This window comes from Mustela erminea, chromosome 3, assembly GCF_009829155.1.
Source record: "Mustela erminea isolate mMusErm1 chromosome 3, mMusErm1.Pri, whole genome shotgun sequence".
Taxonomy (NCBI): Eukaryota; Metazoa; Chordata; class Mammalia; order Carnivora; family Mustelidae; genus Mustela; species Mustela erminea.
In genome coordinates this window covers 130,789,017-130,801,071 of record NC_045616.1, presented here as the reverse complement: position 1 = coordinate 130,801,071, position 12,055 = coordinate 130,789,017, and the positions used below count along the sequence as shown (strand labels likewise).

The 12,055-nt window shown below is 42.8% G+C and overlaps 1 protein-coding gene across 4 annotated transcripts in view; it reads left to right on the top strand.

Moving 5' to 3' along the window:
* The window catches only part of GHR (growth hormone receptor), a 258,372-nt gene that overhangs the window by 221,269 nt on the left and 25,048 nt on the right, over positions 1 to 12,055 (top strand). For all 4 annotated transcript variants that reach the window (XM_032337498.1, XM_032337495.1, XM_032337496.1 and 1 more), the window contains one exon: positions 7,134 to 7,263. In XM_032337498.1, the coding sequence (XP_032193389.1) occupies positions 7,134 to 7,263 (130 nt within the window). The remainder of the gene's footprint in view (positions 1 to 7,133; positions 7,264 to 12,055) is intronic.

Below are 12,055 nucleotides of genomic sequence, written 5' to 3'. Positions count from 1 at the left end.
AATTTTTTTTAAAGTATGATTCAACCACCCAGCCCATTCCATTCAGGGAGGCTTTGGCTTAGAGAGGTGGAATCATTGGATGGACTCATCGTGACATAACCAGAACTCTCCCAGGTCCATTTCAACTTTTTCTGGAAAAATCATTGCCAAGAAGCTGATAAGCCTTGTGCAGTGATTCCAGAGTACCCAGATCACTGGAGAAAAGCATCAAATAGCATTCTTAATATTCCAGAGATCCTCTTCAGCCAGACCCACGGTGTCTGTGTGAGGCACTGATAATTTTCCTTGCAGCGTGAGGAATTTTAATCGCCTCTCAAGAACACACAGAGAAAGACTTTGCTTGGATTTTTTAAAATTTAAATTGATAATATAGCAACACCCTCCAATTATCTATTACTCAGACTTCAATAAGTTATGATGGTCTAAAAGACAACCACAGAAATCACCTCTAACCAGCAAGGGAAGTAGCCGTCACTATATGACCACATATACCTCAGGTGTTTCAGCTGGCACTAGTGGACTTAGAATTACATGTAAAATGCAGGATGAATTTCACATTTAGCAATATGTTCATCATCTACTCTTCTTGGGTAACAACAGGTAACAAATCATGAACTGACAATCACACCTGACTTGCAAAGGATGGGAATAATAACAGCAAACACTTACATGATTATTCTTAGCAGATCTCAGACCCACCAATTAGGAATTTGGTGACCAAAAGTCATTTGGTCCAATGTTTGTCTTGCTTTTCTCTCATTATCGTATTTCCCCCTTCATTGTCCATGCACATATAACTACATACTTCGATTTGGTCTTATCACTTCTTTCATCTTTTATGATCAAAATCATGTTTGAAATTTATTCCATAAAATTGTTTTCTTTGGTCTGTCTTTACAGGTTTTAATTCTTAGTCATATTAAGGACTCATTGTATCGCCCAGCTGCTGCCCAACTCAAAAGGAAATTCTCAACTGATTGTATTTAGTTACCCTTTGGTCAAAGGGGAAGGTTTTTCCCTTCTAGCTCCTGCCCCCACACAAGGTATCCACCTCCCCAGCTTCTGTTCGGGGACAATAACCAGGGCCTGGGACTGTTGACAGCAGATGGTCCACATGACATGATGTGGTGGAGGTACCACATTTCAGAGCAGGGGGCTGCACCCACCACACAATCCGGAGCTTTCTGAAGAAGGTTGTCCTTCCCTGCCAACCCTCCCCTCCCACTTCCTTTGCTCCCCTTCTTCCCTCTCTCCTAAGACTCAGCACAAGCAAACATTGGGAACTGGTGTGTGATTTCCTTTGTTTTGTTTCTGCTTTGTCATGAGTAGAGGATAGAGAAGTATGTCTGGTGAGGGAGGGTAAGAACACAGACTACTTCATTGTGTAAGAGCTGTTTGATGTCCCTTTCTCTGGGTACTGTCAGGAAGACCATCTTCTTCCAATGAGAGAGCTACTGAGCAGTGAAGAAGGGAGCCAGCTTTGGCCAGCCCAACGAGTCTGACTGACCGTGGCAGCACGGCCACTGTCAATGATGACATGTTGCAACCAGCAGTGCCTCCAGCTCTCTCTGACACTGTCCTTCTGTTGGTGTAGTTTGAACACACTGTCACTCAGTCAACATTTTATCAATATCAACATTTGATCAAAGAATTCAGCAAAACTCTCTTCAAGCTCTCTAAATAATAGTTTCAGTAGGAATACCAGTTTAACTTCTTAATTAATTCCCATTACCAATTTATAGTCTATCAGAAACTTGGATTAGCATTTAGATATGCACCATAGGCCCGTATATATAAAATATCTCATGGTTCTCCACTGTTCATCATTTACTCTTCTGAGGTAATAATTAATATTCATATCCTTCCCACACCCTCTCAAACTATACTCATGGGAGTTTATACTACATATCACTCTTTTCTTTTTCAAGCTGTACACCCAACATGGCGCTTCAGCTCACAACCCCAAGATCAAGAGTCACATGCTCTACTGACTGGCCCAGCCAGGCACCCAAACCAAAGGTCTCTCTTGATACAAATCTCTGCTAGAACTGATCAGACAACCTAATAATGTGGAAAGCCAACTTTTCAGTGCTTGCTTATAATTTATTTCTCTATACCAGTGGCACTCAACCTGTGCCACACATTGCAAGCACCTGGGGAACTTTTAAAAATCATGATACCCAGGCTGCACCCCAAATTGACTCACGTCTCTGGGAGCAAGCCAAGGCATCAGTATCTTTTAAAAGCTCCCCTGTTGATTCCGGTGTGCAATTACAATTAGAAAATGCTGCTCTTAGGGCTCGCCAGCTTACTGATTTCTGAGAATTGAATTAAGAGCACATCTGAGCTTATCATTTTTCCCTTCTGGGAATTTTTTGAAAAGCAAGAGAAAATTGCCTAACAAAAAAGCTGCTATTTTTTGCTGGTGCTGTTTTTAGGTTTGAAATCACACAAACCTGTATTTTAATCCCATCTCTGCTACGTACAGCAGTAAAAACAGGGACACTCACTTCCGTAAACTCCAGTTCTTCACTTATTTCTAAGTGAACACCTCTGGAATTATGCCCACCTTCTGGAATTACTGTCAGTATTAAAGGAGACAATATATGTTAAGTATTCAATGTGATATAATATGGAAGGGGATGTATGTAACATGTTACATGATGTATGTAACAATAACTAAAATAAATATGTAGTTGCACCCCAATGTTTATAGCAGCAATGGCCATGGTCACCAAACTGTGGAAAGAACCAGGATGCCCTTCAACGGATGAATGGATAAGGAAGATGTGGTCCAAATACACTATGGAGTATTATGCCTCCTTCATTAAGGATGAATACCCAACTTCTGTATCAACATGGACAGGACTGGAAGAGATTATGCTGAGTGAAATCAGTCAAGCAGAGAAAGTCAATTATCATATGGTTTCACTTATTGGTGGAGCATAACAAATAACATGGAGGACATGGGGAGATGGAGAGGAGAAGAGAGTTGAGGGAAATTGGAAGGGGAGATGAACCATGAGAGACTATGGATTCTGAAAAACAATCTGAGGACTTTGAAGGGGCGGGGGGTGGGAGGTTGGGGGAGCCAGGTGGTGGGTATTACAGAGGGCACGTATTGTGTGGAGGACTGGGTATAGTGCATAAACAATGAATTCTGTTACACTGAAAAGAAATAAATAATTAAAAATAAATAAATAAATATGTAGTTGCAAGTCAAAATCCTCATTCCCAAAATGAAGACTCCAAAGAGAAAATAAAAATGAATTACAAATCTATTGTCAGGATGTTGAGTGCTGATCAGTGTTAATCTTAACTTTTTTTCAGAATGTGAGACCACTTGAGTTAGAACACTCATTTCTCCTAGTGAGAATCAATTTAGGGCCAAAGCTAGGCTCTCTTGTCAAGTGCATTCTTTTCAGAGTTACTATAAATGGATATTGAACTATATGGTCTCTAGGTTTAGGCTAAAGTTCATGAAAGAGCAGGAATTATTAATACTTCAAAAATTACTGGCTGTGGCTCATCAGAGAGGACCTGAGAATGTATGGTAGCCATTTGTTGTCTTTAAGTGAGATATGAAACGAACTTCTACTAGGATTTTCAGACATAATCAGAGAGGTACTCATTTTAAGGCCAGTACCTCTTAGCCTTGGTAAACCTCAACAAGATGCTAAGGAGCTGAACTTCAGGAATGCCAGCTGTCTTCAGCCACAGTCATAACACCTGAAGCAGCAGGTGACTGAGGAGCTAAGTAGCCAGCTACACTACAGTTCTTCTTGCCTCCAACAAAAAAGTTACATACTTTCACCACACTCATTGCAACGCCTTCCATTTGCTGAGAAAAGTGGCTTATGCCATTGTTGAATGCTGCTTTCAACTTCTGATATACTGGATTCATTTATTCTATATAAACAGCATTAATATTATTCCCTGCCCTTCCTCTAAATTAACCCATCTTCTGGGACCTCTGCTTCACACTTTTTCACAAGGCTGTAATCAAAGTGTTTGCCAGGGCTGTGGTCTCATCTGAAGGCTGGACTGGGAAAGGATCAGCTTCCATGGTTGTTGGCAAGATTCAGGTCTTCAAGAGTTGTTCAACTTGCTAGTTACTGATCAGAGGCCACTCTCAGTTGTTCATCATGTGGTTTCCACCAACACAGCAGTTTGCTTCATCAAAACCAACAAGAATGAGAATCTGCTGCCAAGATGGAAGTCACAGTCTATCCTAATCACAGATATGACATCCCCACAATCCTGCCATATTCTGTAGATTAGATTAGATTAGATTAGCAAATTATTCAAGGAGATTAAATACAAAATCTTGTAAATAACAGGAAACAGGGATCATAGGGGCCATCTGAGAGTCTGTCTGCTACAGCACTTAATGGCACATACCCAGACATGAAAGCAAGAAGTAAGGAAGGAGAAGAGAGTGAAAGGAAAGAGAAAGAAAGGAGGAAGGTAGGGAAAGGAGGACATGCAGTGAAACAGACATTTAAAATAGCCTGGCTGCACTATGCCTGTATCAGAGTTCTTCTTTGAGTACATATTACATAACATTAGCATCACAGCCATGAACCATGAATTTCCTATTCCTTATTTAGAATGAGAAGATAATAGGGAGCTTTCTATACATCTGGAGTTAAAATGAAACAGAATAAACAAGCGGACTAAGTTTAAGCAATAAAAATGTGTTTCAAATTAATTTTTTTAAGTTTTTTTTCTCCCCAGCTAGCAAATTTTTCTTTTCTGTTTCAAGTTTTGGGGTTGGGTTTACTATTCTTGCCATTATGTGGTAGGCTTGTTGCACAGGGAATATGACAACCTCAATGGTGTTTGCTTTTGGTGTTCTCTGGTTGTTTCAGCTTAAATGCTAAAATTGTGTTTTATTTGTGTACATTATTATTAATGGTAGTACGTGTTATTTATTATAAAAGTGAAGTTGTTTAGTAGCTTGAATCTCATCTCTTCCAGCCTCTCTGTTGAGGAGACTGAGGTCCAAATGGCTTGGGAAGATGGGGGCTAAGAGTAGCAGAGCCAGGACTCAAACATAGATCTCTGAATTTGTAATCCAGTGCATTTCCTCTTCTTAAACTTCTATGTGGAGGAGTAACCAGAATCTGCAATAGTCTCCTCAAACCTGCAGGCATTAAAAATACTTGTGGCTGAAATATGTTCTATTAATCGCTTATATTCTTGGATAATCTGAAACTAACCTTTTCAGTGCTTCAGCTAATAGAAAAAGGAACTTTTCCAGGTACTCTACTGTATAATGGGCGCTTACCTAACAAAACACACACCTTTTTCACTCTCTTCGATTGTAGCAGATCCTACATGTCAGTGCTCTCAGAGAGGTTTGTAAATGCTGACCACCTAGAGGGCTGAGCACCTGCCCTTGGTACCAAGCAGATCCTATCCAGGCCCCGAAACTCTTGTGAATCTCTTAGTTAATACAGAAAAAGGAATCTCTTACAATGGTGTGACTATGGAATTTCATTAAGACATTCTGTTACTCCCAATATGTGTTCTCAGGGCAGAGGACTTATCTGCTACTCAGGATCTCTTGAAGATTCATTTACCTGCGACCAGACAGTTTGGGACAGCAGACATTCTAAAACGAGGACACATTTCCCCAGCCTGAGCTTTTTGGCTGCATTTATATGGGTATTAGCAGAAGGAGGATGGGGTCTCCATTTCCCAGCCCCTTATCATCTTACCCTGCTCATCTTTCTACACGGAATTCCCCTGTCCTCCACTAAAAGAGAAACCCCACAAGGACCAGAACGTTAGTTTTATTTCCTGCTCTACTCTTGGGAGAGGGCCTGGAACAAAGTAGATGTTTAGTGTTTGTTGAGTGGATGGCTGAATGATTTATTTAGAAGGTTTAGAACATCCCATTTGTTAGGAAAAGAGGCATGTTTTGATTCAGAGCACCAGAAAGGAACCTGGAACTTGCAATTAGGGGTTTTTATGTGTTTGGCTGCCTGCTATTTATTTCTAAATTGTGTTTTAAAGTGTTCATAAAGATACGTAAAATCTGAGAGTCTCCCTGTTGCCTAGAGATGAGAGCTTTAGATCAGAGAACAAATATATTAAGTTTACAATCTAATGGAAGACTAATCCCGTAAGGAGGAAAAAAAGAAAAAAGAAGCTTGACCATCTCCCAAATGGCCGTGGAAATCAGAGAACAATGAAAAATGATATACAAAAAATCTGTTTTTGCCTCAGACTTGTCTGCTGCAAATTTCATCCATGTGGAGGTGTTTGGGCTAATAGCCTAACACTAGGAGGCAATCACCACTTCCCAAATAAGAGTTGACACATAAGTATGCAGAAGTTTTTCAGTCATCATCTACCTAATGGGTGTACTGGCTGAATCTTTTGAAAGAATGCAAACATAAGTGGCTCTTTATTTAAATAAATAAACCATAAAAGGAGGAAAGGCCCCATAGTGGATGCCATAGTCCCAGGCCATATCCCTTGTCCCATCTGATGCCAGTGCCTGCATCTGGGGCTCACGGCCACCATCATGCACATTGCCACGTCCCCTTCAGGAGCCTGTCCAGGCTTTTCCCAAGCAAGTCAGGCGAGATCTTCAGCCCTTGTGTGGGTGTGCCCTAGAAGGTCTTGGGCATGAACGCCTCCAGGGCAGCCCCCAGGCAGTGGAGGGTGGGAGTGAGGAGGACAAACACCGCGGCCTCCCCTCCTTCTCTAGAACACACGCCACACTCTACAGATTCTCCCAGAGGCCTCTGTGGAGGTCCCCTGGCTGGCCACTGTGGGAGCCCCCTGGACAACATGCATTGTTGGCAGTCCTCCCTCCCCTTCCCTCTCTCCCTGGCCCTACTTCCTGTTCCGGGGTCACTTTCCAAATAAGCCCTACCTCTAGTTCTGGTTTCTCCAACAGGCCCTAAAAATAATGTTTGACATAAAGACAAAACAGTTTGTCCCTGGAATCGAGAGCTGACAGAGAAATGACTGGCATACAATGAGCTCAGAAACCACAACCCAGGAAAACCGTGTCTCTAGAGGAAATGGTGGTTCTTTACCACTTTACGTGTGAGTTTTATTAGGACCATACCTGGCCCTCCTGATTTCATGCGTTGCCTTTTCTGTTTATTCTGCAGATTCTTCTGGGAAGCCTCAGTTCACCAAGTGCCGTTCACCTGAACTAGAGACTTTTTCATGCCACTGGACCGATGGGGTTAATCATGGTTTGAAGAAGCCAGGATCCATACAGCTGTTCTATATTAGAAGGTGCAATCTTCATCCTTCCTGACTTTTCCCTCCATAGATTTTCAGATGAAAGTTTACTGAGTTGCAGTGGTCGACATGTGATGACTTAAATGTGTACATTTATTCAAAAAGTATTAATTAAGCCTTTATACGTGTTGGGGACTATCTAGGGCACCAGAGATACAAGGCCAATTGCAAAAAATTTAGAGACCCTGGCCTCGTGGAGCGTCACTTCCAACAGGGGAAGACAGACCATAAAAAATAAAAAATAAATAAATGTCAGCTGGTAATATGGGTTATTAAGAAAAGTAAAAGCCAGAGGATAGGAAGTGTCCACACTGTGAATGAGGACATGCGTGTACATGGGAGTGTCTGAGGGTGAGTGTGAGTATGAATGAGGCTACGTGTCAGTGGGTAAAAGTGTGAATATGCATGAGTGTGTGTGTGAAGTGTGTGCAAGGGTGTGTGTGAGAAGGTATGGAAGCAGGTACATGGAGGTGCACAAGGATGTGAACATATAAGTGTATATGAGAGAGCAAATACATGGAAGTATAGATAAGCGTGTCTGTGTGTGTGGGCATGTGTGGGTGTGTGTAGGGAGCTTGGGTGAAGCTTTAGATGAGCAGCTCACGGTGGGTCTTGCTGATGTGGTGTGTTATAGGAGAGACAGAAGTGAAGTGAAAGAGGCCCATAGGAATGTCTGCCGGGGGAGACTACAGGAGAGGAAATTGCTGGTGCAAAGGCCCTGAGGCTGATCTATTTGAAGAAAGCAGGAGGCCTGCATGGATGGCACAAGATAAAAAGGGACGTGACTTTAGAAGAAGTCAAAAAGTTAGCCAGAGAGGTACCTGGGTGGCTCAGTGGGTTAAGCCTCTGCCTTCAGCTCAGGTCATGATCTCAGGGTCCTGAGATCGAGCCCCACATCGGGCTCTCTGCTCCACAAGGAGCCTGCTTTCCCCTCTCTCTCTCTCTCTTCCTACCTCTGCCTACTTGTGCTCTGTCTGTCATAAATAAATAAAAATCTTAAAAAAAAAAAAAAAAAGTTAGCCAGAGCCAGACTGCCAAGTCTTGTTGGCCTTGGCTAGGCCTTGAATTTGACTTTACCTGTGGTGGACTTTGAGAAGCCATGTATGTTTTAAAAGACTCAGCTTGGTGTTTATGTAGAAAACAGACTATGTTCCTATTAAATTAGTGATACTCAGTAAGGAATTATAATAGTTTTCTATTCCATTTTGACTGGTTGTCTTGTAAAATAACAGAGGAAGAGTGAAACAAAGATCTCTCGATATAATCACCATCCAGCTTGTTTCTTTCTGACACCTCACCAGGAATTATTTCCATTTCTGTTTACTCTTATGTTGTACCTTTTTGCCTTTTCTAAGATTTAGGTTCAAATACTTTGTCCCTTCCTCTTTTCCACCCAACCCCCAGGGAAGGCCTAAGCCAAGAAACAAGGTTAGCCGGGGTGGGAGTGTTCATCAGTCCAAGGCTGATGCCATCTACCCCTGGGAGGAGTGTGGAAGCAGAGGAAAGATGCAGGGAGCAGCTAAAGACACAGGCTCAGGTCCAACACACCGCATCTCGGCCTAACTCTGGCACTCGCTGAGGAATGCCAGGCAAAGTAGTCAGACGCCTCATTTGCGAAACGGAGGTAGTAGGCCTTGTCTCATGGCTTCTTGTGAGGGTCTTATTGGATAATACATGAAAAACACTTAAGGCCGTGCTTGGCCCAGCCTATGTACTCAAGAAATGGTAGCTGCTGTGATTATTGGTGATATGGTGACAATTTAAAATGGTAAAGATAAAGAAATCCAATTCCTGGGCTATAATAATTACTTCTGATTCTTTCTGGCTAATGATTATTGGTCTTCTAAGGCTGTTGTCAGTGCAAAACTGGGTCCTCAGTTTACAAATAAATGCTCTGAGTTAGCAACTCCTGCTTGCCTTCCCCACTTCCCAGGTGTGAGGGAGGTTTCTTGGCTGTGCCCCAGAGGGCACACCAATAATGACATGGCTGGGCACCAAAAACACTTTTTTTCTTTTAAGGCTGACGCTACAGAGAGGTAGGGATGGCGAGATTATGCCGGCTTGGGGAAATGCATCTGGACGGGAAGCTTTTATGATTGTAACACTTTGAAATATCTGCTGAGTAGACTGTTAAATGGAGAGAGATTTCGGAGGTACAGAGAGCAGGCGCAGTGAGAACAAAGTTGTGTGTGTAGTAAGGAACAAAACTGAAGAGAGAGAGAGGGCAGAGTCGGACCCATGTTATGAAAATGGGTTATTCCCAACCATAATAGTCACCTAATCTGAACTTGAGCCAAAAGATAAACCCAAAGGTATGAAGCCCTCACAAATATATATTTGTCCCTTGCTTTCTTCCATCCAGGTCACGTGCCTTTGCTTCCAGGCCTCCTCTGCACACCTGGGCCTCGGAGCAGACCTAGTCCAAAGCCAGGCTCTGTGCTAACGGAGATGCCACAGAATGTGTGAACAGGTGGAGGGCAGATCCCAGCGTATTTGGAAGGACGTCATTAATTGTTGCCTTAATGGGGATTGGGATCCCAGGGGAGAACACTGTCCCATCTTCAAGCCTCCAAGCACAACCTCATGATGAGAGCCAGCCCCAACTTGCAAAATCAGCATTTTGTGTTTTCTCTACAAAAATATAATTATTCTATCTAGCCACAATAGCAGAAGCCTTCAGCCTGGTTTATCTAGGAAGGGTAGAATCCAAAGGGCTAGGATGTCAGGCCCAGACTGCACCAGTGAGTACACAAACGTGTCAGCCTCCACACCGGCTCCTGGTGCAAAGAGAACCAAACAGGTGTGCTTTCTGACTTCTCAGTCAGGTCCCAGAAGTTCTCAGAATTCAGGTCCCAGGCAACTCCCGGAACTATAGAATCCCATGTGTCCCTCTTCCCGGACACATAAAGCCGGGACAGGATTTCATCCAGAACTGGAGCAGGGGGAAACAGGAAGGCTTGGCAAAGGGGCCCGTGCACTGGGCTTTCAGTTTACCAGCCTGGCCTTGGTAACTAAAGCACAAAGGAGCCTAACCACATCAGGCTGTCCACTGGGCGGGCCTGGAGGCAGCCATGCGCGTGGCTCTTTGCTGCTGGCCAGGAGAGCCGGCTGACACAGAGCTGCCTCTCCCGCCCAGTCATGGCTGCCGTGCTGGGCCTAGTCTCACTGCTGGGAGAGGACTCGGCCTGAATGACATTGTAGGCCCTCGGGGAGGCTCCGCCCTCAGCTCCTTGCCTACAGACGCCTTATTGATGAAGAAAGTGGGCACGTGAAGGCTCCGTCCCTAAGACTCTAACCCCCAACTTCTATCATCTCCCACACTCACTCCCCTTAACAAATTATCCTGGCCTATCAAAAGAAAGTGTATTTTCCATGCAACGTTCGGGGGGGAGATAAGAAGGGAGAAAGAGCACTCTTGCTTTAACTTTTTTTTTCTGGAGAAAAGATTTAATTTTAAGCCAAAACACATGATCTGTGTGTAATGAAAACAGTTGTCTTTAGAACATAAATGGTGTTTTATTATTAGTATTTTTCTTCTAGTTGCTAGATGTAAAAGCATTTGGATGGAAAGTACTTCTTCTGCTCTTTATTCTGATTTTTACCAGTAGTCTCCTTGTACAGCCTTCCTTCCATTTTGCAAGATAGACTAGGAGCAGACCTCGTGCCCTTAACTCTTAGGGGTATGACAAGGAGAAAGTAGTTTCCATAAATTGACTTTGGTTGCCTGCGTAGAAATTCAACTCAGGGAAAGCAAGCCAGAGTCTCTGTTTTGTGAGCCCATTTGTTTGTTTTTTTCATTGGTGGGTTTTTTGTTTTGTTTTGTTTTGTTTTTGTTTTTGGCTAAATTTAAGAGTTTAAAAATAATTTTTAAGTATTTATTTAAAATAAAATTCAACTTTGGTTAATGAGGGGGAGGGCGCTGGGAGTTGTGTTTTGAACTAACTGTTCCTGTGCTTCAGATAAGTGCTTTAAGTTGTTTGCTCTGTGGAACTAATGGATCTGGAATAATCTAAACAAGGTTTTTCATGCAGTCCCCATGGGGACATGTTGAGGTTGAGAAACCGTAAAACACACAGAGCTAACCTTCCTATTACAAATCCAAACCTGCTAAGGACTGTAGTATAGCTTTACATTTCAATACATTTATACTATCAACTATGCTAAATATATTTTTTATCTATCTTATTATGTAAGAGCCTCATTTCTCTGGGAAATCTTGCTAAACCATTCTCTTCAATATACCCTTACTTAGTTAGAAAGTCAAGATAAAATAAATTATACTGTAGGTCAATGACCCACCTATCCCTAATTTTTTAATCCTTTTCCTACTACTCTAAACATACACACACACACACACACCCCTACACATATATACACAAATACACACAAACACACCTACACATCTATACATACACACGTAGACACACATATACACTCATACCACCCACATTCCCCATCAGGGATAAATCTCCCTCTCATCCAAGGGTATGCAACTTTTCAGAATCTCAGCCAGAATTTAAGCCACAGTTCACTGGCCATGTTAATCCCAAGTTCTTTCCAACAGCTGATGAGCAACTGTGTTGAGGACGCTCTCATACTATACAACTTTCGTCCTAGTGCCAAGGAGACCAGCCTGAGAAACAGCTGTAAAGAAGGAGGCGTGTGTTGTCTCCCAGCTCATCCCTCCCCATAGCCTGTGGTGTCCTTGTCGTTCCTTGCTACCCAGCACCCGTCCCCGAGGGGGATGCTCACAGACCTCCACACTCTGGCTCACCAGTCCCAAGCA